Source organism: Hesperophylax consimilis, chromosome 23 (assembly GCF_061612785.1).
Source record: "Hesperophylax consimilis isolate HC1 chromosome 23, BYU_Hcon_1.0, whole genome shotgun sequence".
Classification (NCBI taxonomy): domain Eukaryota; kingdom Metazoa; phylum Arthropoda; class Insecta; order Trichoptera; family Limnephilidae; genus Hesperophylax; species Hesperophylax consimilis.
Window position 1 is genome coordinate 5,757,650 of NC_142858.1, and position 25,702 is coordinate 5,783,351.

At 34.8% G+C, this 25,702-nt stretch overlaps 1 protein-coding gene across 7 annotated transcripts in view; it reads right to left on the reverse strand.

The window, feature by feature from the left end:
- The window catches only part of LOC149412263 (uncharacterized), a 48,017-nt gene that overhangs the window by 15,582 nt on the left and 6,733 nt on the right, over positions 1 to 25,702 (reverse strand). For 4 of the 7 annotated variants that reach the window (XM_089645948.1, XM_089645947.1, XM_089645944.1 and 1 more), the window contains 2 exons: positions 1,794 to 2,007; positions 824 to 1,619 (listed from right to left, as the gene is read on the reverse strand). In XM_089645948.1, the coding sequence (XP_089502074.1) occupies positions 824 to 1,619; positions 1,794 to 2,007 (1,010 nt within the window). Of the gene's footprint in view, positions 1 to 823; positions 1,620 to 1,793; positions 2,008 to 4,599; positions 4,819 to 11,561; positions 12,212 to 25,702 lie in introns of those variants that run through there. The other 3 variants (XM_089645945.1, XM_089645946.1, XM_089645943.1) reach the window with 3 other exon arrangements.

Below are 25,702 nucleotides of genomic sequence, written 5' to 3' on the forward strand. Positions count from 1 at the left end.
TTTTGACTCTTGTTGGAGTTAGTACCGTTTTCACTTTAGAGCGCCAACCGAGAAAGAGGTTTACTCTCGACACTACCAGAAAGTGGACAGTTTCAACTTCAGCCCCTCTGAAAACTCTTGAGTCTTCGGTAACGGCTCTCAACGTAGAGTCAATTACTACAAAATCAATAATTGACCTCTCATTTCCTCTTTCCCACGTATATTGGTGGATACCTTTATGATCAAAGAAAGTATTCGACACAAACAGGTTCCACTCTAAACTTACTTCAAGTATTCTGTTCCAGTTGTCATTCCTTCTTTTATCCCCAAACATGCTTTATAGTTATGCAATATTTGACGATATAATAATAAAACCTTAGTTCTTCAAAAACCAAGTTTGTTGCTAACTGGTCCATACCGAGACTTAATAACCTTGGCAGTAAATATTGTTCTGTGGATTTCTCAGGATTAGTGAAATACAAAGTAGAAATTAATGAACTCTTATTGATAATCTTGTCTATTACATGAACTGCTGTATTTTATTAATTTATTCTCATTATACTCGTTATTTCAGTTGACACACTTAAACTATATTTGCTTTACTTTAACCTGTTTTATAATTACATCTACCAACATAATTATCATTTTCTATACAAAACAGATACTCTTCTGTGTATGCTGAATACATATGATTTCAAGTATCACTTCTTCGAGCATATATAAAATAATAAATAAAACAAGCTGTAGAAAGGAAGTTAAAAGATAAAGTTAGGCTAAAAAATAAAAGTATTTTAACAAAGTGTAGATGTATAAAGCCACGTTTTTAGATGAGGATAATGTTTACCTGGCGACTGGAATGGTACGGTGGTGGAGTTTTAGTTGGAATAGGAGCTCCACTGGGACTGCAGGGGGTGGCAGACACGTGCGGGGAGGCGCGACCCCGCTCCTTGTCTCTCTCCCCATCAGTATTGCGATGGGACCTCAGCACCCTCTGAGCAGAGCCACTCGTCTTGTCTTCAGAGCCACTTTGACGCTTTTCGTCCTTCCCATCAGTCCAGCTTTCATTGCCATCTACTGGCACTGTCTCGCCGGCGGCATTGATATTAAAGTGTATGATGTAGGGTAATGTGGAAGAGCCCCCTCTGTTCTTGGCTCCTCCTCGCTGGGTGGATCCCCCCTCCCCTTCTTGCTGTCCTCCGGAGCCACCCCCTCCTCCCACTCCTCCAGGGATGACAATCTTCAGTGGCGGTACCTTCGGTCCGCTAACATCAATCTTGGTTTCTTCAACATCAGCATCATTATCTTTAACAAATGCTGATGGCTTGGGACTGGCACAAGGACTCTTTTTATCCGGTGCCCCTTTTACACTCACTTGGACAATGGATAATGTTGCGTTCTGGGCTTTTCCTTGGCCAGCAGCTTTTCCTGATTGTGCTCCTTGTACACTCTTCCCCTGAGCACTGGAAGTATTTGTGGAACCTTTTGTAATGCCATTGGCTCCGTGGGTTCCTGCAGTTTTAGTGCTGGAGCTGGTGACGTTGGATTTGTTTGCAGCTTGAAGTGGCCCACCTCCTTTGCTGAGTGGTGCCACTCCAGTTTTGCTAGCCGGTCCTGGTGGTTTATTCCCTGATATTGAACCCCTACGGAAATAATAATTTATAATAACATTAAGTTGATAATGATAAAAACAAATTAAAAGTGTGACTAATCTAATTTTAAATTGTGTGTTATTATATTCTCAAATAGGTGCTTATATCCCTGATGACAGCTATATTTTCCATTAGTAAGTCATGCGTGATATAATGAATTATTACCTTCCAACAACTCTCGACTGTGGAGAAGCTTTGACCGCTTCTTTGACAGGTTCTGGTTCCTTCCTCTTCTTGCGCTTAGAAGCTTCATCATCGAAGGTATCAGCATCAGGATGCTCAGCGGTATCAGCAAAGGTTCGCTTCTGGTTTGCTGATGTGCTGGGCTCCTCTTGCGAAGCTGATGTTACGGTACTACTGGCTGAGGTGCTACTCTCACCTTCAGATGAGGATAATAATATTATGTCATTAATTTAGTTCCGAACTATGTCTCAGATTATATTTATTACCTACATAGTTTACAGGTCACATGCCATACCACCACCACAAAACATTGTCTCAAGCAGTGGCGGCTCGCGACTTTTGGGTATACTAGAGTGCTAACATTTTAAAAAAAATGGCATTTCTGATGTTGTTATAGCTGAAAACGATTTTTTTTTTTTTTTTCGAAAATTGATTTTTTGTATGAAGATTTTCAGGAAATTTCAGTATAGCCGTGCGCCGCACGCAATTCCTGAAAATCTTCATACAAAAAATCAATTTTTCAAAAAAAAAAAAATAATCGTTTTCAGCTACAACAACATCAATAATGCTATTTTTTGTAATATTAGCACTCTAGTAACCCAAAAGTCACGAGCCGCCACTGGTCTCAAGGACACCAAAATTAACAGGTGATCAATAATAGGAGTGGGCTTAAACTGCCATCTAATGAAGTTGGACTAAAAATACAAAGTTATGTGGTTTTTACAGGCAATACTATTTTTAAATCATCAGTATTTGATTTCATGGCAGCTGAACTTATGATTTGACCAAGGTCCTAAAAACCTACCTGCACACTCAGGAAAGCACTACACAGGATTCAGGGAAATTATTGCTTCGAATTAAGCATTCAAAATATGTACAAAAGGCTTCAGATTACAAACCACATAATTACATTACCAAACAAAATAAAAAAAATTAAGTACAGTGCAGTAAATCAAAATATAAATGATGGGTTTTTAAATACACTTAATTTTATTTCACTTTCGGACAAAGCATTCACGCACAGAAAAAGTCATCCATACAAACTTGCGATATGAAAATTTTAAGAGAACTTGAATAAACGAATAATAACGTTAGACGTACATTGATTAAATTTAATAATAATCATGAAAGGTTGAAGCAGAAGTACTACTTATATAATAAGTACCTACATAACGAACTACAATATAAACAAAAATATTTGCAAGATCGAAGAATGTAAATTTGTTGAATCTGATATGGGAGTGTTCCAATGGAATCGACGAAAAGAAACCGTAAAATGAAGACGAGGAAATAAAAACAAGTTCCAGAATAGTTGCACCATCTATTATTTATTGATAATTTGATTATGTAATGCTTTTTATATGGTCAAGAGCAAATAATCTAACCGATGAATCCTTTATTAGCCTTTTCAGTTGGGAACCAGATTAATTATGTAGTATTATTCAATTGATGCAGGTATTACAAATACATAACATGTTTTCATTTAATATTTATGTACAGTAAGTTAGATAGTAATAAATATTCATTTTACATTAGTGAAATAACATTACATGAACTTTTTTATTAATACAACTTTTGGGAATTAACACACTGTCAAGGTTATGGTTATTTGGAGATGTTGTATACATTCACGTCTTTTCTAATTTTTTATGGCAACAAATAACAATACAGGGAAGTTGTTTGGTGCAAGTGATTATTACATACAATGACTTCCATGCCAGTATGATTAAAATTCAGGGGTAGGCCTTAAGGTAATTTCATCAACAAAAACAAAAAATCCCAAAGTAATCGTTTTCATTTTACTGCTTTTTGGTATGCAAGCCTACTGGTCGACTCAAAGTCCTAAGACTGAAATGCTGTTGAAAGATAGAAATATAGTCATAAAATTCATAACACTATTATGCTAAAACTAAAATAATAAACAAGTATTTTCAATGTTTTTGTTGATGACATTTATTCTTATTTCTTACCCTGAAGTTTGACCAAACACAAACAGAACTCATGGTAAAATCGTAAGAATATAAAATCACAAAATTCTAATCTAAAAAACAAAATATTGTCTCTTGTATTCTTATCTATTAAATAAGATTACATCAGATTTAATTAAATAAACATTCTACTAAGGTCACAGATAACAAATAATGGGCCCTATAATGCAGTCATTTTTTTCTGATAATTCCTCGGAGAAATGAAAGCTATTGGGTTTGAACCTATTCTTGGTAACAAAGTTTCTTTCGAAAATGACAAAAAGAATTGACTGCACAAATACCATAAAAAAAATTAATTTTTATAATAAAAGTGATAAATTTGTACATACCGTCCCTATACGTATTGTCCTAGCCCAGGAGAAGTTTACTATTATGGGTGCTAACGTTTGGTACAATACTGGGGATTAAGAAATTATAGCAATCACCGTTTCTTACAACAGAAATGGAATAAGTGGGTAATAATAAGGATAAGTGACTAGTTATCTAGCGAAGATAATACGAAAAACCAGTTGACAGTTAGTTCTAATTCTAGGAAAAGAAATCTTAAGTATCTGAAGACTCCTGTGCGGTTGATGTGGGGTTGGTTGGGAGTCATCAATGTAAATATTAGACGTCTTCTGAGGGTCTGATGATTCAATGCTGAGGACATGGCAACTGATGCACGAAGAAAGTAATAAGAACTTGATTCTTACCCAATCCTTATACCTAGTACCTTGCTACTTGTGTTAGTATAAACGCTAATATAAGCCGTTTCCAGTGTTAGGGAGGAGGACTGCAGTAAGGGTGGTGGTGGTAGTTACCTTCAGTGTGTTTGACAACTACTGCCGAGGCAATTGCTTTATCATTATTACTGGCTACTGTGGTTTCCTTGCCTTCAATCTTTTCCTCGCTATTCTTATTCAAGGTTTCCATTATGACAGAACCACATCCAGCAGCGGGAGTTTCTTCGTTGGAAACAACTTTCTTACTATCATCTCTTGATCGCCCGGCTTGAGGAATCCTGTGACTCGTGGCACTTTCTGGAAATCAAATATGCAGGAGCAATTATTATCACCTGTCCCTCCTCCAGGTTTACTGTCCACAAACCTTCAAACCGTCAACTGAATTGAATTTATTCACCTACAATTTCATACAGAGGCACATTCTCTTGTGATTATTAATTTCGGTGGACACCAATAAATGTACAGTGACAGTAACAATCTCAATACTATTGACTTAATCATTCTACAGTTACCAGACATATTTATAGAAAGTGTGTGCTGATTAAATTATTTTATGTAAAAACAATTGGATTACAAGTTGGAGTGTGAGCAATCGTTGATGCATCTACTAAAAAACACCTACGCATATTGTTTAGCTAAAAAGAGTTAAAGTTATCATTGAAGTCATATTTTTATCTGTTTTCCTATGTGACTGTTAAACATGTCGAAAAAAAGATTACATTCTAATTTTGTACAAAAAATTGTTGGACTTGCATACATGCAATTAGGGTGTAAATTATGTGGTTTTCTCAGTTACAAAATATAAATTTCATTCTAAGCTCTTTTATATCATTTTGGGAATACTTTCTATTTGTGAATCGTTTTCCACGGGTCAAAAATATTGAAAATGATTACAAATGAGAAAATAAACAAATATTAAATTGGTCTAAAGACATACCTCAAACCAAATTCAACCCAACCATCACTACTGATGAGAAAATCTTAAAATTAAGTACAAATGTGGAATTTTACTATTTAGTATTAAAATTAAGAAATGGCATGCAATTAAAAACCTCTTAAGACTTTCCAAAACTGTTCACTTATCACTCGATGTAATGCAAATCTTGACGATTTTTTTATAATCCGCAGGAAATGCTTTTAAAGTCCTAATCCACGAAAATATAGAGTAAAATTATCGTCGCAACTTACAGACAATTACACAAGCCAAACTTTGGCAGGTGAAGACGGACAGAGGATATTTTTTACAATAATGGGTTTTTACAGGAAGGGGCTAATGCTAAGCAATGATCTGTAAGCTCGAAATGGGCTGTCTGTATGAAGTTGTGTTGTGGCTTTTGTCAATAGTTATCGAGGGTTATCTGTATAATAAGGTCTCAAGGCGTTGGAGTCGCAAGGAATGTTTTAATGTAAGATTTGGCAATGCTAGCATGTAGCTTGGTTCCCCGTCTACAAATCTCCACCACTCCAAGCTGTCTACAACACTTAAACTTGGTTTGATAGCCATTCACGATGGAGTATTCACTTGCCGCTACCGCCAGGTGTAAGTTACGTTCTATGATTCGTTTTTGTGTGCTATGACACTACGCCTATAGAAATTTATCGACAGTTATATGTAGTGTATGGATAACAGCGACACAAAAAACATGCAAAAATGATGCAGTTTAAAAAGAGACGTACAGATGTCCATGACGAACAGCGTGCTGGACGGCCATCGGTTTTGGACGAAATGATTGTAAGAGTGATCCCTGATGTTAGTAAGACTACTATTGACAGAATCTTTGCGTTATCACAAGGTGTATGCAAGGTGGGTCCCCAAAATGCTCACCGAAGATCACCAATCGCAACAGGTTGAAGTGGCCCGTGAATTCCTTGATCGCTATGCAGAAGAAAGCAAGGAATTCTTGGATTCAATTGTCACTGGTGACGAAACCTGGGTATATTACTTTACACCAGAGACAAAAGAACAGTTCTGTCAGTGGCGGCATTCAGGATCGCCGAAGCCGCGAAAATTTAAATAAATTTAATAGGAAGGGGATATTGTTGTATGAGTTCATGCCTACCGGGACACCGAAAACGCTGATCGCTACTGTCAAAGTTTGAAGATCTTTTGCGGTGCAATTCAAAACAATAGGGGTATGCTGACGAAGGAAGTGCGTTTTCACTGGGAAAATGCTCGTCATCAACTAACAGACGTCATCAATCAATTTGGATGGGATAACGTCACACACCCCTCTGCAGCTCGCACCGAGCACCAATTAATTATCATCTCTTTCGTGCGTTGAAGTCACACCTGGGTGGGACAAATTTCAGGACCGATGAGGAGTTGAAAGAAGTGGTTGTACGCTACCTGCACACCGCGGTGGGTAGTTCAATGCAATACATTCCATATTTTACAGACAACCCTCATATATTTACGTAAACAAAAAAAATCCTTTGCTTTATTTACAATTTATTTGGCAACACTTTAGATTAACTTTACTAATGTGTTGTTATTAGTCAGTAAATATTAAATAAATATCCAAATTTCTTATTTTACAGGGTGAAGTCAGACATGCGGCAGAAGGTTTGGAGAGGTCCATATCAACACTAATATTTTTAAAAATATGGATAAAGCTATATCGGAAGTACGAGACCAAAAATCATTTGTTTGAGATGCACCTGCAATGAATGCAAGTTTTCAGTACCTAAAAGTACTTTACAGGACAGATTATCGAAAAATACACAAAAAAAAAACACGGTGGTCAAATTAAGTAAGGAATTTAAAGAGGACTGAGTGGCAATTTCGATGAGGGTTATTGATGTTTGTCCACTGGTATATGATTTTTTTAATTGATTTGGGAAAACAGTAAAGCGCTAATCTGGAAAGAAATGGACAGCGTCCAGAAATTTTGTGTGTCATCGCAACCTGACTCGACTTACTGAAAATACTATGAAAGTGTGAGCTGGAGTTGACAAAATCACCTTAAATGTTTTTTCTTGATAACTTGCACGGTAAAAAGAAAGATATTCAATTAACAAGTATTTTGAAACAACTTTTTATTTCTCACCTTTGTTGAACCCACACACATTTAAAAAATATAATATTTTGTTTGTTATTTAGTATCCATTTTGCCCATTTCATAGCTGACACCAAAAATATCACATATTGTACGATAGTGATAATGATGTTACAACTTGTGCTGAAAGGGATGACTAACAAAAAAAATTCTGAATCCTCAGAAATTTTAACAATGTAGAAAGAGTAGAGTGTCTGGCTTCACCCCTTTCGACAAAAAAAAGTTCATTGGCGGTTTACTTAACCTTCCAGCGGGCGCGCTGTCGTAAAATTTACGACAGACGCGCCTTATCGCTTCCCCCACTCTTACCACTTAGTCGTCAGCATCGAGCTTCGAGCTATGCTAGAGTCAAATCAAATGTCAAACATTTACCGCAAGATATAAATGTTTTTCTCAAAGTGAATTACGGTCGGGCAGTTTAACCGAAAACAGAAGAAGAAAACAGAAGCTTTCCAAAACGCGGTGTTTATCGGTTATGTGCACTGGATAAGAAAAGATCCTCAGCATCTATGAAGTGTTGCCGTTGCCAGTCCATTACATGCAAGAACCATTCTTCAGTTGAGGTGGTTTGTAACAATTAAAGGATGAGAATATTGATTCTCACTAAATAGTTCGATAAAATATTTTGTTTTGAAATATTAACATGTTTAGAGTGTTGCTTCGTTTTTTTTAAGAAAGTCAAATAATTAATGCCTATTATAATTTTTCATATCCTTAAAAAAATTCCCTAACATTTGTGTAAGAAAACAACACTTACATGGAGAAAACTCGATGACGTAAAATTTACGACAAGCGCCCGCTCAAGGGAAATTTCTCAACGCGCCCGCTGGAAGGTTAATGCCACTTATATAATGGTTTAATAGTGTCACATAAAACAAGACATCCTTTGTTAATTATAAAGATAGGTACCTATGTGTTTTATAAAATATGTAACAGGTGTGATTTGCAGTAGTGTTAAATAAAACAAAGCTTGAATAAAATGGTATCCATGATATGATTCAGAGAATATTCTATGAAATCCTTCATAACAACAATGGACACAAAAGTAAATGATTGGTAATAATTAATAATATTCTAACATGACACATGAGTAGCCAGATAATTATAAATCACCGTAAACTGGGGATACTTTGCATCACTTTTTTTGTATTATTTAAGACTATCAAGTAGCGTATAGGTAGAATTATTGATATTTAATGGTAAGATAATATGAGCTATGAACAACATATTTTTTGTTGTTTAAAGTGTACTTAATAGTTTGATTAAATAGTTAGTTTTTTTTCAGTGATGTAAAGTAACTTCTATGAGGGGGTGACTTTGCATCACTTTTGTATTTTTTATTATCTCATTGAATACCACTACTGATGGAAAATAATGCCATGAAAATGTTGAAGGAATTCCGAACAATCATTATTAGTCTTTATTTATGCAAAGTTCCCCTGTAAGATGCCAAGTAGCCCCAGTTTAAGACATTTATTTGATTTGTGGTAAGCCAAACCTATAAGTCAAGACAGAGATAGTCATAAAATCAATGCTACAATGTCAATAATCATAATAATAACATAGCATTTATATAGCGCAGTTTAGTGTCATTTCACTCCAAGTGCGCTTTATGTTAATAAAACTATTTATATTATGTGCATAAACAATGGTCATGATAATAAGGATGCACATTGTCATGTGCATCTAGCCGGCCAGCAGTTGCTAGTTTGGGTCACGATACGTTTACCAGTGCAACAAAATTAACTTACAAAAACTTTCAGTATTACATTCTTCTCATATAATATACACTAGCCGCTTTCTGGTAAAAACATAAGTAATTAAAATATATTGTAATGTGATAAAAATAGGGGATTATACAGAACTATAATTTTGATGTTACAAGTTGAATAATATATTATATTTTATAAGTAAGGGGGGGGGGGGGTACACCAATCGGAAGTTGATCTGGTTTCTTATGTAAAGGAATCTATGATAAAATAAAACAATGTTAAAAAAAACCTGTAGTTATATTAAAGTAACTATTCTGGCTCCCGATAGAATGAATATGGATTCATCGGATAATATATTTCATAATTTTTAACATTTTTCTTTAAAAGCCTCCTTTACCAGTTGTCGGTGGTGGAACATGAGTGTAGTCAATGGATGACGTAACTATGCACATTGAAAATGAACGGCGTTGTTATTCAATAAATAATAATAGAATTATTATAAGCAATAATTAGTCGCCTGAAATATCCATACACATTGAAAATATCTACCGAGTAAAAAAATGCCGCCAACGGGAATTGAACCCGCACCTTTCGATGTCCGGTCAGGAGCTCTGGACCACTGCCAACCCGTCAAATAATTCAATATGTACTTGTACTTGTACTTCAATCAACAATTACTGCTTATAATAATTTTTCACCTGTAAACAGCAAACTTTTTTTTGTAGGAAAGTCTTTTGTTAGTGCTAAATTTCCCACTAGATGGCGTCGAGACATATTATATGTATTTATTTTTACTCGGGAGTTATTTTGAATATGTATGGATATTTCAGGCGTCTAATTATTACTTATAATAATTTGTTATCCTTTGTGTTATGCATAAAAAAACCTTGTCTTATATACATTTGTTTATCATTAAAAAATAAAACAATAATCAGCTGTCACTCATTCGTGATATTGTTGCTATTGACACCTTTAACCGGAAGCATACATTTTTTGATACAAAATCTTGTTTCAATGGAGGAATGACTTCTATCACTGTTTTGAAACTCGAGAACTGAAAACAATACACTGAGTTCATCAGCCGTAATTTATGTCAAGGATGCAAAAGATTCTTCACCTACATTTTTAATGACTACATGACTATTACTACAACACAGATAGTAATAATATTTGGCTAATTTATATAGCGCCGTTTTCGTGAGAAATCACCTCAAGGGCGGTAAATAATAATATATGTTTAATTGATATAAAACTTTCTGATCTTTCACAGGAATTAGGAACTAAATGCAAAACCGCTAACCAAAAAACTAAGCTATTTTTATGACTTTCTAGGCATTTGTAAATGTGTATATATAAAAAAATACTAGATAAAAAATATATACTATTTTAGACTGAGAAATGAATAAGAATAAACATTTTTCTTAGACCTTGAAATTTATCTCTACTTTGAATAGTTAGCATTATACATTGGAAGCACTATAAACTTTTATAGAATATTCACTTTTGCAATAAAAATGTCGAAAATACTATTCGACTACGAAAAGGTCGTAAGTTGTATTTTGTGAAGAGAATCGGCTGATCGAATTGGTATGCCGAGATTAATGCAGCATTTACTGCAGCGGAAAGTGAAAATAGGATGTGTGTAACCCTCGGTAATGATAATGGGGTGAGCCACACCCCGCCCACATAGCCGAGTTATGGCTTTTTTGAGGTCGTAAGCATTCAGTAGCAACTGATTTGCTTCGATATTCACCAGCTTCTAAACACCGACGATCAAATCTCAAAAAACCACCACCACTTTCGTAATTATCGGATATTAATAGGTAGCGATGATATTTCCATAACCTCGAATTTCGGGATGTAAAGTAATTCGTGCGGTTATAAAAGACTTACAATTAAATGGACTTATTCTCGCAAACACAATTTAAAAATAATAAACATAATATTTAATGTAAATTGAAATAGCAATTCCGACGTGTGAAGCAGAGTACGTAGAATGCGTATTATAATATTATAGATAAGAGGTCGGTGTCGTGAAACTCGTCGTGGAGTTTACGCCGGAAAGGGATAATTCATTATCAATTATTTACACAGAAAAAAAAGAAATCTTTCTTATCAAAAATATAATTGGTTGTTTCGTTATCACGGCGTTATTATGGCGTGTCACTTTAAGTTAAATGACGTGTTACGGTTGTAAGTAGTTAGTAGAGTCGGCTAAACTATGTTAATTTTATGCTGAAAGCATATTATGTTATATTATGTTTGATCATACCTTCAGTTACACCCGCAATCGCATCTGTAAAATGCATGTATCGTACGTAAATAAAGCGATATCATCGGTCGCCACTTCAGAGGTCATTGCTACGAGCTATTTTGTAATTAACACTCAACATAATATCACAAAAAGAAAGAACTTTAGAAACAATGACAAACTAAAGGACTTGAATATTTACACCAGTTTTAACATCGCAAAGTTCAACTCTAGTACACAAAATACCTTTGTGAGAAGTTATCCTTCCCTGCATTTCACGAGGCCACCACGCTAAAGTGTGACTGGCACCGAATCGACAAACAAGAAAAAACAACTAAAAAATAATTTATTTCACTTGGTACATCTATGAACATCTTGAGCCGCTTCCAGAGATAACGTGTCTATGGTATACGCACAAATTCTTGTATTGTGAGCGGTAAGTACATCGTACAATCAGTACCCAGTACGCCCATAATAATGATAGTCACTTGCGGACGCGCACAAGAGAAACGCAAACTGAATATATGGAATATTTTCATACACGACGTTCGAATAACGTACTTGGAATACTGCCCAATAATTAGAGTACATATTTATAGACTCATCTCATTTAATATGAATTGCAATCAAAAAGATTCCCTTCTAAATATAGAAACGTAAGCGTTTATAACTTTTTCTTCTTTAGATTGCCTGAAATGAGCTATACACATTACACATATTACTGAAAACTAAAAGGTTCCGTGCACTGAGAAACTTGTCTATGGTTTATCGACAGATTAAAATACTTGTGTATAGTGTGGGGAGGGGGGGGGGGGTAAACACCTGGTCGAGGTCACAAACTAGTTAAACTAGTTGTGGGCCTTAAACCAAGCAACCACCCGAAGGGTGGCGGGAAAACAAAATGGATTCGTAAAATTTACAGCAGATTGATGTTAGTAATACATTTAAAATATATAATTTAATTTCCATTTATATTTAATTTACGGAAAATTATGTACCTATTATGATTTTCATAACGAATGTATACGATTTACTGGAATTGCCTCCATTTTGATGGCGAAACGGTTGTAAAAATATATTTTCGTTGTGGAACTACGTCAATGCTGAATAATTCATACAGCGCCATCTAGTCGCGAGTAGATTTCATACAGGCTTACCACGCATACCAGGGTAAAAACAATAACATGTATTTATAAAGTTACAAATTGAAATAAAACTCAAAAAGAACCCCCCCATCTGCCGATTATCACCAAGTCAAGCGTTAGAAGTTAGAACTATTGACTCGAATAGGCGAAGAAAATTGCAGTATCCCGAGTCCCATTGTAAGCACTGTCGAAGCAGGTAGAAAGTAGCTAAATTTAAAAAAGCCCAAACTAGTCGTACGGAAGTGTCAGCCCCTGCAGCCATATTCGTAATTTAGTAGGTACCTGTGATATTCTTTTACAACAATAACACGAATTGCTAAAATCAACAATGTATAATAATTATCCATCATTTTGAAAGAGCAGGGGTCCGAATTGGCCCAAATTGATAATAAAATAGCAAAAAGTAAAAAAAATTAGCTGGAATGACAAACAATTATTTATAAATTTAGCAGGTAATATTGTTCATAAGTAAATGTTTATAGATAATAAACATTTTTAAATTTATAATAATTCAATATCATCATGCTTATAACTTATAAATAATCTTGTAGAAATAATGTTTTCTATAACTTCATTGTAGCCCACATCGACGTGCGATGCATAGGAAGCGAGATAATTTTAGGATTTTGTAAATACTTATTTAAGGTTAAACGCAACGCTCGTTGTATTCTACGTGTTCACAGATGGCGTTAATTAATTAATTTTGTTTAAATACGCTTTTACAAGGTATTGCTTTACAATATTAAGACAAATCATTTGTTTGCGCCCGTATATACGCAATATGAATATGAATCAATAGTTTTGTTCGTTTAAAGACTTAATTCTTTCGAGAAAGGCACACAAATACAATATTTTACCGATGATTCAATCCAATATTGTATTTGTATGCCTTTCTCGATAGAATTGAGTTTTTATATGGACAAAACTATTTATTCATATTGCGTATATGAGGGCGCAAACAAATAATTTGTCTTAATACTGTAAAGCAATACCTTGCAAAAGCGTATTTAAACAAAATTAATTAATTAACGCCATCTGTGAACACGTAGAATACAACGAGCGTTGCGTTTAACCTTAAGGCGATGCCATACGTAGTAATTAAAAATCACGTGTTTTTGGTTTGAAAATTTGGTCGCCTAGAAATGTTTGAGATGCTTTAATTAAATACTGCGAGTAGAATACATCTTGGCCTTTGAAATAGTCGAGTATTTTTTAGATAAGTCTTTTTATAAGCCCAGAAAAAATAATGTATAAGGCCTATGAAAACTGCTTAAAAAGTTCAAAATCTCGTACTTACGAACCCATTTTCGGCTCTGATTTTATTGTATAATGTGGCAAATTAAGTTCTTTATAAAATGATCGAAAAAAAAAAATATTTATGCCTGAACATCCACAAAATAAAATAAAAGGCATATTTTGGCCATGTTTTTTTCTTGCATAAATCAAAACAGGCGGATGGTGTTAAGCGGGAATTTAAACCTTATCGCCATCTACGTAAGGGTTGTTATTGATAGCGGCTCAATTAAAAATATTACACGACGTAGTGCATCGCCTTAATATCGAAACGTACGTGAATACATACTAAATCAATGTGGTAGGTTTATTCTGAGAGTAGGGCCTTATTTCGTTTAATTTGACTGAACTGTTATAATCATACCTACCCATGAAAATGGACGTGTAAGTATACGAGTTATTATAAATCAGGGGTGGGCAACCTGCGGCCCGCGAGGCTTTTTGGTGCGGCTAGCGTGCACTTTAGATGCGGCCTGCTGATCACACGAGAACGAGTTTTTTTCAGATATATTTTATTATATATAAGACATTATTATAAAACCCAGAGTAAGGTATAATTTAGCCGACAGGTACTTACGCATGCACCTACGTTACTAGAAAGTAGTTAGACATAAATAAATAGGTGATCCAACATCCCCTTCGAATTTAATTTTAATGTCTTATTATTTTAATAATAATGAATTAAATGTGTAATAAGTAATTATAAGTGTAATGCTAATTAAACTGAAAGCATTTATTGTTTTGAGCATCGACCTAGAAAAAAAAACCCAAGTGAAACCTTATGGAAAAATTATATATATAACGCCTTTATTTCTTCGCTTTTCAGTATATCTCCGATATTATTGAGGAATTTGGACTATTGTGCAGTATTCGCAATTATTTTCGATGCATAAATCGTAAGAATTCATTTTCGTGTTCTGGATGTAGTTTTAACTAAAGTTGGGAACTCGCACGAGGAGAGTAACCATTAAGTTAAAACCAGTATTATGTTCAGAATATAACGATAAAGTTCCATTTTTGGATTAATCTGCTGATGCATTTTGAAAGAAAACACTATCGTATTCGAAGTGCAGTTATAAAATCCAAATTGCAATGCATGACTGTGTGCTGTAAAATTTGGAGGAAACCATTTACTCGCACAAAGATTAAAAAATAAGTTAAGAGCAGTTTTGTCTTCCTAATGATGAGTTAAAATTCCAGTTGCGGATTGGTGTCTATATTTATTGAGAATTCCTACAACCCACCCCACAACTCCAGCAAAATCTTGGTGCGGCCCGCGGGTGATACTACAAACCTCGAAATGGCCCCAGACGGCGAAAAGGTTCCCCACCCCTGTTTTAAAGTTACGAACGTAGTACAAATATTCAACAGTTATCAATAAAAAATAAGAAAAAAATGGAAAACAGAATTTGTTGTTCTTTTGAAAATTTATTTATAGTTATTTTTCTTGTATCGTGACAAAAGATATCGTGGGCATGAGATAGAGGCATAACGAAGATGAGACTCATATTTCTATACGATGCGTGTGTGATCATGGACACTTACAGCCAGCGAAAGGCAGCAGAAGGTCGTCCTCGAAATGCGGTGCTGGAGAAAAATAGCTAAAATTCCATGGACAATCAGACGCACTAACATTTCCATTATGGAAGAGCTAGGCATCCACAATAGTCTATCAAATATCTTCCAACGGGGTATTTAAAAAAATTTGGATAAGTTGCTCGGAATCCAGCTTAGAGAAACTCATAATCACTGGCAAAGTGTTGGGCAGGAGAAGCAAAGGAAGGTCACCAATGCGCCAGAGTGTCCAGTTATCACTGGAGTCCGGTAGGAGGTCAGTGTCCTTGGCTCTCCACGCGGCGCAGAACCACGAGGAATGGAAGAGCCTTGACCACCATGGAAACTGGAGTGGGGTCAGCAATAAGGAGCAACCTCCTGAAGTTTCGGGGTAAATTAGAATAGATTATAGATCAATGAAATACTCCATACGGCCTTGATAATAATCTATACAACATCACTTCTCGGAATTGAAACAGCACGGGCATGTGCCTAGCTTGGTGGTCTAAAATTTCTTAATGACTAATAAAAAAATAAAAAATACAAAATAGTAATATGTAAATAAAATGCAAAAAAGCGACAAAATAATAGGATGTCAGAAAACGTATCATCGAAAAATAAACACTTATAAACTAAACGAGAAAATAATTTACGGAAAATCAGATAAGATATCGTCGAAATATGAACTCTTACTATACGAACAATATTTAATTATGAAAACGAAAAGCAATAAATCAAATAAAATTGTGCACGGGGCAGTTTTCGAAATGTCGATATAGGTAGTTACTAAATTCCAAAAGCGAGACAAATGTAATTGCATATCCGAACAAAGCAATAAACATTCAATTCAATATTAGGGCCTCGATTCTAGACGAAGACATTCCACTCGAGTGGAATGACTTCTGACGTTTGGCGTATGTAATTATGTACCTTCGACAAGACTCAAGAATAAGAATGTCGACCAATGTATGTACTTTCGCGGCCTGGATTGGAGAATCGATACGCTGTTCTCCGACTCAACTAGGATAATGAGAACAAAAAGTGAATAATAACATGTACCTGCATCCTAAATCAGGAAAATCATAATACATTTTTACAACAGAAAACAATAAAATAATATAAAATTTACGTAATTTAGTAATAAATTATTTGATTTTTCATACGAGATTTCAAATTTAGTTGGTATGATGATATGTTGATGTTACTTATTAAAGTCAATATACTCGTTTACCTGTTAAAAACGGTACTAGAGGTCTACACCAAATGAATTATCTAATTTCATAAAAGTAACAGTACAACACGAATATGTTATGAGGAAGTCGGAACACGTGTTCTCAAAACTAATAATAAGATCGCATCTCGTCTGCATATTTATTCGGAAAGTCCACTTGCATTTAACACAAGTTCAGATATTTTCAGATTGAATAATATTTTATTAAGAAATTATCATGTAGTCACATTTTAAGCAGGTATAATGATAAAAAAAGCCGTACTCATTTTTCTCCGTGTGGGAAGAATAAGCGACTTACAACTGTTTACGGTTGACGTAAATTTTCCTTTGTTCGATGGAAGATATTTCGAACTTTCAGGTAACTTTCAGTCAACATTTTTTCAACATCGGGTTTATTCTTCAATCTGAAGCATTCAGAAATATTAGAATACATCTTCCCGAGATTCCACACACAAAAAATCTAAAAAAAACAAATCACCGGCTTCTAATAATTCAGATTCTTTTGCGGTATCACATTAAAACAATAACGACTTACCCGATTTTGAGATTCTTGCAAAAAATTCCCTCTGTCGCTTTGGCATTCTGGGCCTCAAACGAGAACTCGGAGGAAAATACATTTGAAGCATTGGTTTTAGAAATATTTTAATCGAGCGTGGAGAATTTCGATATCGAAAAGTCGAAATATACAATACACTTTATCTATATAAATAAAAACGTTCAAGTTTGTTTGTTCAAAATCTTAAATCTCCGAAAATTCTTCACAGATTGCTTTGAAATTTTGACACTATGTTAATTCGAATACGCGTGTGTTTTTATATATCTACCTATATTATATAGATGTCACCTGTGACAGGTTTAAACAACTTTTATGTGTTGCATAATGGCAACATGTGTTGGATGTAAAAGCAACACCCGGTATTGTTTTTCGATCTGCACAGACTGAGTCACAGTAACGCGTAAATGTTAAGTGCTATTACAATGTTATCTTTTCATAAATGCATCGTAATACAAAAAAAAATGTTTTAAAAACGCTTTATTAACCGGAATTAGAGAATTGAAGTTAAAATTAATGCAAACTGTTTTTTTGAATGTCGCCAAATTTGAAATATTTTAAATAACGAGCGGATTTGCACGTAATGTAATATAAATCAGTGTTTATATTTACTAAACAATACTAATACATTGATCAATGTCGATTAATGTTGATACAACGAACTATTGGAATTTGAGATCGTTTCACTGGAACACTACAAATTACTTTTATCTATTGTAATAATATGCTATCAATAATTAGAGGAAAGTGCATTTTTTAACTAAGAAAATTGCGCGATTATATTAATCTTAACTAAGTCACTTTGTTTCCATTTTGTAATTACCGTGATCCATACATTATTGGATAGGTCTGAGATCGGTTACAGTGTAACACAATCAACAAACATTTTTTTTTAAGTTTTCAATTATTTCAGAAAAACTAATTTACCTGTCTGAAGAAAGTCGTATTATTATGTAAGTCGTGTTATTGAAGTAATATTAAGCCTCTTTTTTGGTTTTTTTTTTACTACCGTGATACCGATATGAATATAATTGCATTCACTTTGCGGTGCTGAGCAAATCACAAACACATTTTGCGAAAGCTTTCGATGATATCAGGAAAGCCATTTTTTACGGTTAATCAATGTCGATTATTGTTGACACGATGAACTATTGGGAATTGAGACCTACAGCATTGTAGCACTGAGAACCAAACATATTTTAATAAAGCTTCTAATAAAATGAAAGCGCGAATTTTTCCGATTAAAAAATGTCGACGTGTGTAAGAAGTCACTGAGATTCGTATTTTATTGGCGTGATGGATGGAAAACCAATGCACTCTGGCTTATTAAGACGGACAAAACGCGCTGCACATCATTCACTTAAATATTGAATGAACTCTTTCAATGTTCACTGTTCAGTGACAATAGGTGGTGCAGTAAGTCGCTTCTAATTTGGACTATTCAGCACACCGACTCCTCGACAACGAACAGCAAACCACTGAATTTGAAGTGAGTAGATTCCTGTACGAAACCTTAATTTACGATCCATTTCATAGTAATATAAAATTTTGTGAAACATCAATTTCTTCCAGCTAACGTAATTTATTCGCGACAGTAAAGTGTAGTTATTTGTGTATTGTTAATGCAATTATTACTGCTTATGATTTTTTTAGGTATTTGATGTTACACGGAATGCATTACGTTATTAAACTATTTAATGTAATTATTACTGCTAATGATTTTTTTAGGTATTTGATGAGACAAGGAATGGATTACGTTATTTGAAAAATGAGGAAGGTTTTGACATTTTTCATGCGTCTTCCCGACCCTCATCCCGTTTCTTCAAATTGTTCTCAAATAGTTCCGTTCAGGGCTTATTAGGACCATGGAGTTTCCCCTCACCACAGATTTGGCTTCCTTAAATGCCACCTTATCACATTGCACTAATACTCTGCACATTAATCTTGCTTTTTTAGGTTCAGGACCTAAAAAGACTATATGGATCACGATATCTTTTTCTAGCCAATGACAATCGACGTGGCAACGATGGCAGCTCTCATTGGCTAGAAAATCACCTTCCAGGATTTCTACAAAATGATTATCCCGATAAGGCCAGCCTGTATAACCTGTTCAGATAGTAAGCAGCAAAAAGCACTCGGTCATTTTGGTTTAATTCCTGTTTTTCAAAACCCTTTTGAATGGATAATAAAAAAAACTGGAGAGTAATGATACACGATAGACAGCATTTTCTTACAAAAAAGTTGTAATTTCTTTTCGTAATGAAAATACCATCGAAAATTACTTAATATGAAAAAAGGAAGATGTGTCGCTGGCCGCCACTGATGTCTGCCTACCCTTTAGGAGTTCGGAGACACTACGCGTATACATTTGCGAACCGAAAGGCGAATTGTGGGAAAGGAACGAAGCAACCGCAAGCGTTTCTGTTCGCAAATGAATCCGTACCTTTATAATTGAATTAAATTCTTAACATGTTTCGTATTTGCTAAATACTGATAAGAGCTTGATGCAAAATATGAGTACCAGTAACCATAAAGCTTTCTTGGTCTTGGATGATGAACTCGAGTGAAACTTCTGTGATGGTTGTCGGTTTTCGTAATTAAAATTCTTTCAATAGGCCTAATTCAGGGCAGTAGCCGATTCCGTGTGAAGGATGTATTGAAAGTTGATAGCGCATTTAAAATAATGCCAAATGACCTTGGAATACACATCCATCTTCTTTTAGATAAATTTAAAAGTTTTCAATAAAATTGTGTTATATCAGATACATGAGAGCATTATATATTTTTTTATATACTTCTATTTGAATTGCACTTTTGTTTTCGGTAATGAAAGAATGCATATCTTGGAAGCGGAAATTACCGCACTTCCCGACACCCCAAACTAAAACTCGGCAGGTAGACTTGTTGTCGATGATAAGGTATTCTCTGTGAATATTAGGAGTATAAACAAAAACAAATTGATGAACACTTCTTCTCACTGACCTTGCATCAGATTTTAATGTGATTGTTTTGAGCGAATGCTGGATACAAGAAAATTTTATCCCTAAAACGATAAAAAGAACTACATTCACTGTATAACACACTACATAACCAAACTAAAAACAATGGCGTTATTGTATACATTAAAAATCATAGCACACATTCAGTCAAGGGGTAACAATTAAAAATGCAAACTGACTTCAACTTAACTAACTAACCATCATGCCGTCAAAGGACGGACCGCCAAACACCTCGGTCTTGGCACACACTTCTTGCCTCATACACATTCATACATCGTCTCATACATACTCTTCTATTATTCTGACTCTTGACATGGCCTGACTCAAGTATCTGATTCACTTGATCGTGCTATGTCTTCCTTGGGCGGACATTACCATTCACATTTGCATCGTATATTCTCCTTACACTCCTTTCTTCGCTAATTTGCTCTACATGTCCAAGCCATCTAAGCGTCCCTTTCTTGATCTTACTCATTACGCTTACATCAGCCTTGCACTCTTTGCGGATCTCCACATTTCTCACACGATCATACATAGACTTTAACTTGATAATCACATAACAATCCTTACTATACACAATATCACCCCATTTATACACTAACTACACAAAATTCTGACAAACATAGACCACTGCCAGAACACCTATATAATTTGGGATCTGAACATAAATATCATCAAATAATGCATCCTGAAGCCAACGAATACCTAAATTCACTAACTGTATTTGGGTATTTAACAGCTGTCACCACTCCAACTAGAGAATCAAACACCAGTAGTTGTATAGATCATGTCTTTGTTAAGAGTAAACTAGAATCAGAATCCATTGTGTACCAATCAACTGTCGCAGATAACTATGGAATCATCACTTCCCTCACTAACAAAATCCACAAATGATCACAAAATATTCTCCGTCAAGAAAAGATTTCTTTCGACACTCTTCTGAACAATTTTTCTAAAGAAAACTTGGAACATATCCATTCTTGTACCGATACCCTCCTCTATGGTAACTCTCAGTTATAATCCATTTCATTTCACTCCTACCTCTAAAGTAGAAATTATAGAACTAATCTCATCTCTTAAAAACAGTAACTCTACCGGGAAAGATCATATTTCAACAAAAAATATCAAAAACATCCAAAAATGGATTGCCTCACCTGTTAAAAATATAATTATACTAGGCTTCAAAACTGGTATATTTCCTAGTTCCTTAAAACGGCCACAATAATCAAAATCTTCAGGTGAAAATTTTTCTGTAAACAACTAGGGGAGACCCAGGCAAAGCGGATGTGTTAAGGGAGATATTAAATAAAACACACAATGTTTGCATAACATAAAAACTTTATAAACAGTAATGTTAAGAAAATATCTGTCTTCAGACGTAAAATAAATGAAAAGGTAAAATTAATTATAATTATAAAAATAATGCAAATTTAAAAAAGTCTTCGTCTTGTTCACTTTGCCCAGGTACCCGGGCAAAGCGAATTTGGACTCCGGGCAAAGAGAATTAGGAATCACAATCGTAGCAGAAGTAAGAACCATATCCACTATAATATATGACGTGCATGATTCGTGAACCCAACTTTTACACTGGCTGCATTGAATCCAATCCTTTGTTAATGGTTCAACATAATTTTCGTCACAAATAAGGCATTTCAAATTTATATTTTCATTTGTTTTTGCTTTGACTTTTAGTCCGCTGGTAGATGGGCCAAGTTTTTTTTCTTTATGATATCATTTTTTTTATTTTTTGGATGTTGGCTTCATTTTTCTCTTTTTGTATGTTTTTTATGGGAGAAGAAGTAAGAACTTCTGACTTTTGGCATTTTCTTTTTCTTGTGGCCAAATTAAAATTTGCTTTGGGCATTGGTCTAATATCATATGGTGACTTTATTTTCGTTGATGATGAGTGCGTAGATTTGACCGGTGTTTTTTGAATTTCGTTGATGATTTCTGTGATGATTTCAGCAGGAGGCAAGGAAGCTTTATCTAAAACAGGCACAGAATGCGGTGGTTGATTCGTTGGAGATGTGCGGCCTTCTGGTTCAATAGGACGATCCGTCACTGTAGCAGGAGCATAATCAATGTCACTAAATGAATTCCGATTGTAAGGCCATATTCCTGGTTTTTGAAAGCCACTGACTGCATTTTGTACAGATGCTCCTTTTGAAAAACTGGGTGCAAAGAGTTTTGCCATGTCATATTGATTGACTATGCGTCCAACATGATTCTTTTGAAACATGTTTAGTTCTTGTTCAAAGTATTTTTTGATAGGCCCGTAAACAGCAACATCAAGTGGTTGCATACGATGTGTTGTATGGGGGGCAAAAGACACAAAATGCACATTATTTTTAGAGGCATAATCCAAAGCTGGGTAATATTTGTGAGCTTCATGATTGTCCAAGAGAAGTAATACCTTGCTGTTGGAAGACGGTCTTACAGTTTCAACAAAAAAACTGCAGCCATAATAAAAATGAAGAACCGTTCACCCATCCATTGTCCGTGCAACAAGCTTGAGATCCTGGTGGTGCACCATCGAGTAATCGATCTTGCATCCTTTTCCTGGCGAAAATAAAAAATGGTGGAATAAAAGATCCCGCTGCATTGCAGCAGCAAATAACTGTTGTCAGTTGCCCTCTTTCTGTACTGCTAATAACTCCCACTTGCTTCTTGCCTTTTAATGAAAAAATCTTTGGAGGCTTGTTACTTGAGGTTTTAATACCTGTTTCATCCATGTTGTAAATACGAGTGGCCGAAATGTCATTTTTTTCAATTTGATCCCACAAAATATCATAAAATCTATCGACCTGAGGACGATTGAATCCTCTTGCCCTGGCTATTGATGTTGGTTCCGGAGAACGTAACGATATCAACGGATTTCTCAATTGAAATCTATGGAGCCAATCTTCTCCAGCTTTTCCATTTTTAAAGGGATGTAGAATTTCATTTTCTTTAGCATAATTATACACCAATGAAAGGAAATCACAACGCGTTAACCCGTAGAAAACGCTCTCCATTTTCAGCAAGTAATCGCAGAGTTCTTTTTCCTGTTTAGAAGAAAAAATTGTAGAAAAACGGCCTAACTTCTTCTTTGTGGATCCCGATTTGATGTGGCGATAGAGTGTTGCATAAGGAATTTCATATTTTTTAGCTACGGCTGTAATGGATTCCTTGTCTTCGGTCACCTTTTTCATAGCTTTGGCCATCGTTGACTCAATCCAACTTGCCTGGTTTGTTTTTCGTACGTATGTATACACCATCTATAAAAATATAAATATGTAATACGCAATTGCACATAATCAATCAGAAAGTTCATTCACTCGGGCAAAGCGAATGGTCCATCCGCTTTGCCCTATTCGCTTTGCCCAAGGCAGTATCAAATAACATTTTGTTAAAAAATACTATGTGGGTGCTGTATTTCATAACTAAACTAAGTTTTTTAAATAGGAAACAAATAAAAATTGGATGATATAAACTAATCTTCACATGAAATATAACCAAATAATAATAATCACAAATACCTTACCTTCGTTTATCGAAGGAAAATTAAAAAAAATCGTTTTTTTATCAAAAAAAGCGTGCGTTCCTGCCAAACGACAAATATTCACTGTCATGGCGTCGGTAGCGCTGCGGTACACCGATTGTGAGACTATTAGCGCCTTCTAGTGGTAATTTTCGGAAATATTCAAGTCATCCGCTATGCCTGGTCCATTCGCTTTGCATGGGTCTCCCCTACCGACCGATATCCCTACTTAGCACAATGTCTAAAATTATAGAAAAAGCGGTGAAGCATAGACTCTGTAAATTCCTTGAGGATAATAATATATTATCTGATAAAAAAAATATCGTTTGCGAAAAGGAAGGAGTTCTTCAGATGCATTAGCCGCTCTCACCACATTCGTCTTTCATAATCTTGACGTTGGTCGCAAACCATTGCTGTTTTTCTCAATCTAGCAAAAGCATTTTATACAGTCTCCCATCCCTTATAGCTTAAAAAGCTTCAGATCAGAATAACAGGAGTAGCCTATATATAGTTTGAAAACTATCTAACGAACTGATCGCAACAAACAATCCAATCTGATAAAATGCATATGAGCAAAAAATTATCTATGTCCTACGGCGTACCTCAAGGCACTGTATTTTTTATATATATATATTTTTTTTTTTAATTTTTAAAAAGAAAGACAAACATTCCCAATATATACATATTATATACATCAATACACTGTGTACCATAAATATTTGAGGTAAGATATTATTATTTGCATATGATACAGTCATAATATTTGAAGATGAATCATAGCAATCAGTAACTCTTAAAACTAATAATGGCCTAATAATAGTAAAGCATTGGCTAGACCCTAACCTCCTCACATTTAATATTGACAAAACACAATACAGCAAATATAATGCTTCCAATAACAGTTCTAAACTAATCATCCACTTGTGTTCACTCAATCTAAACAATCTTGAAACCTCACCTAATATCCATTGCACATGTTCCATCCTAAAATCATCAATGGAAGTTAAATATTTGGGAATGATCATAGATGACCAACTATGCTGGGAGGCCCACACAGTAAAAAGAGTATGTAAGCTCTCCCATATATTCAGTTCTCTTAGGTCTAACGAGACTCTAAGAAGCGTATATTTTGCCCTTTTCCAATCCGTATCAACAAGTGGTATTGTGGGATGGTGGTTGTGCTGTGTAATAATAATAACATGGCATTTATATAGCGCAGTTTAGTGTCATTTCACTTCAAGTGTGCTTAACTATAACAAACTTAAAAATGGTAATTCAGTATTAGTGATTCTTAAAATTATTCCTACAGTGTGTCTTATCCAATACAGATCTAATATTATAACACAAAATACACTGTTTATACAAAGTGATGACAAAACTTAGAATAACAATAACAGCAGGACAGGACAAAATAAGAATATTAAAACTAAAACATAATATAAAATAGGAGGCAGTTTGTGCTCAGAAATGAGAATTTTTGAGCGGACATTTTAAAAAGGTACAATAAGGAGACAACCGAAACCAAACAATTACCGGAAGTTTTAGAATATGGCTTATTATAAAATATTGAAAAGAAGTTAAGATTTATGAATGGTAAGATTTTTTAAATAATTTTGTTTTTAAAGCCCGTTTAAATTCAGCCAAATTCTGGAGATTAGTAAGAGCTGAGGAAAGTCTATTCCAGATGAGCGGGCCTGTTACACTAAAAGAACGATCATAGTAAACGGCTCGATTTGAACTAGAAAGTTCGATTAGACGATTACTAACTTCTAGATCTGCTGACCTTAGTGTAAGCTGTCTATTGCTTAAGTTTCGTCGTACACATAGTTCCGATATATAGGCTGGCGCCATTCCTTGCAATGCTTTG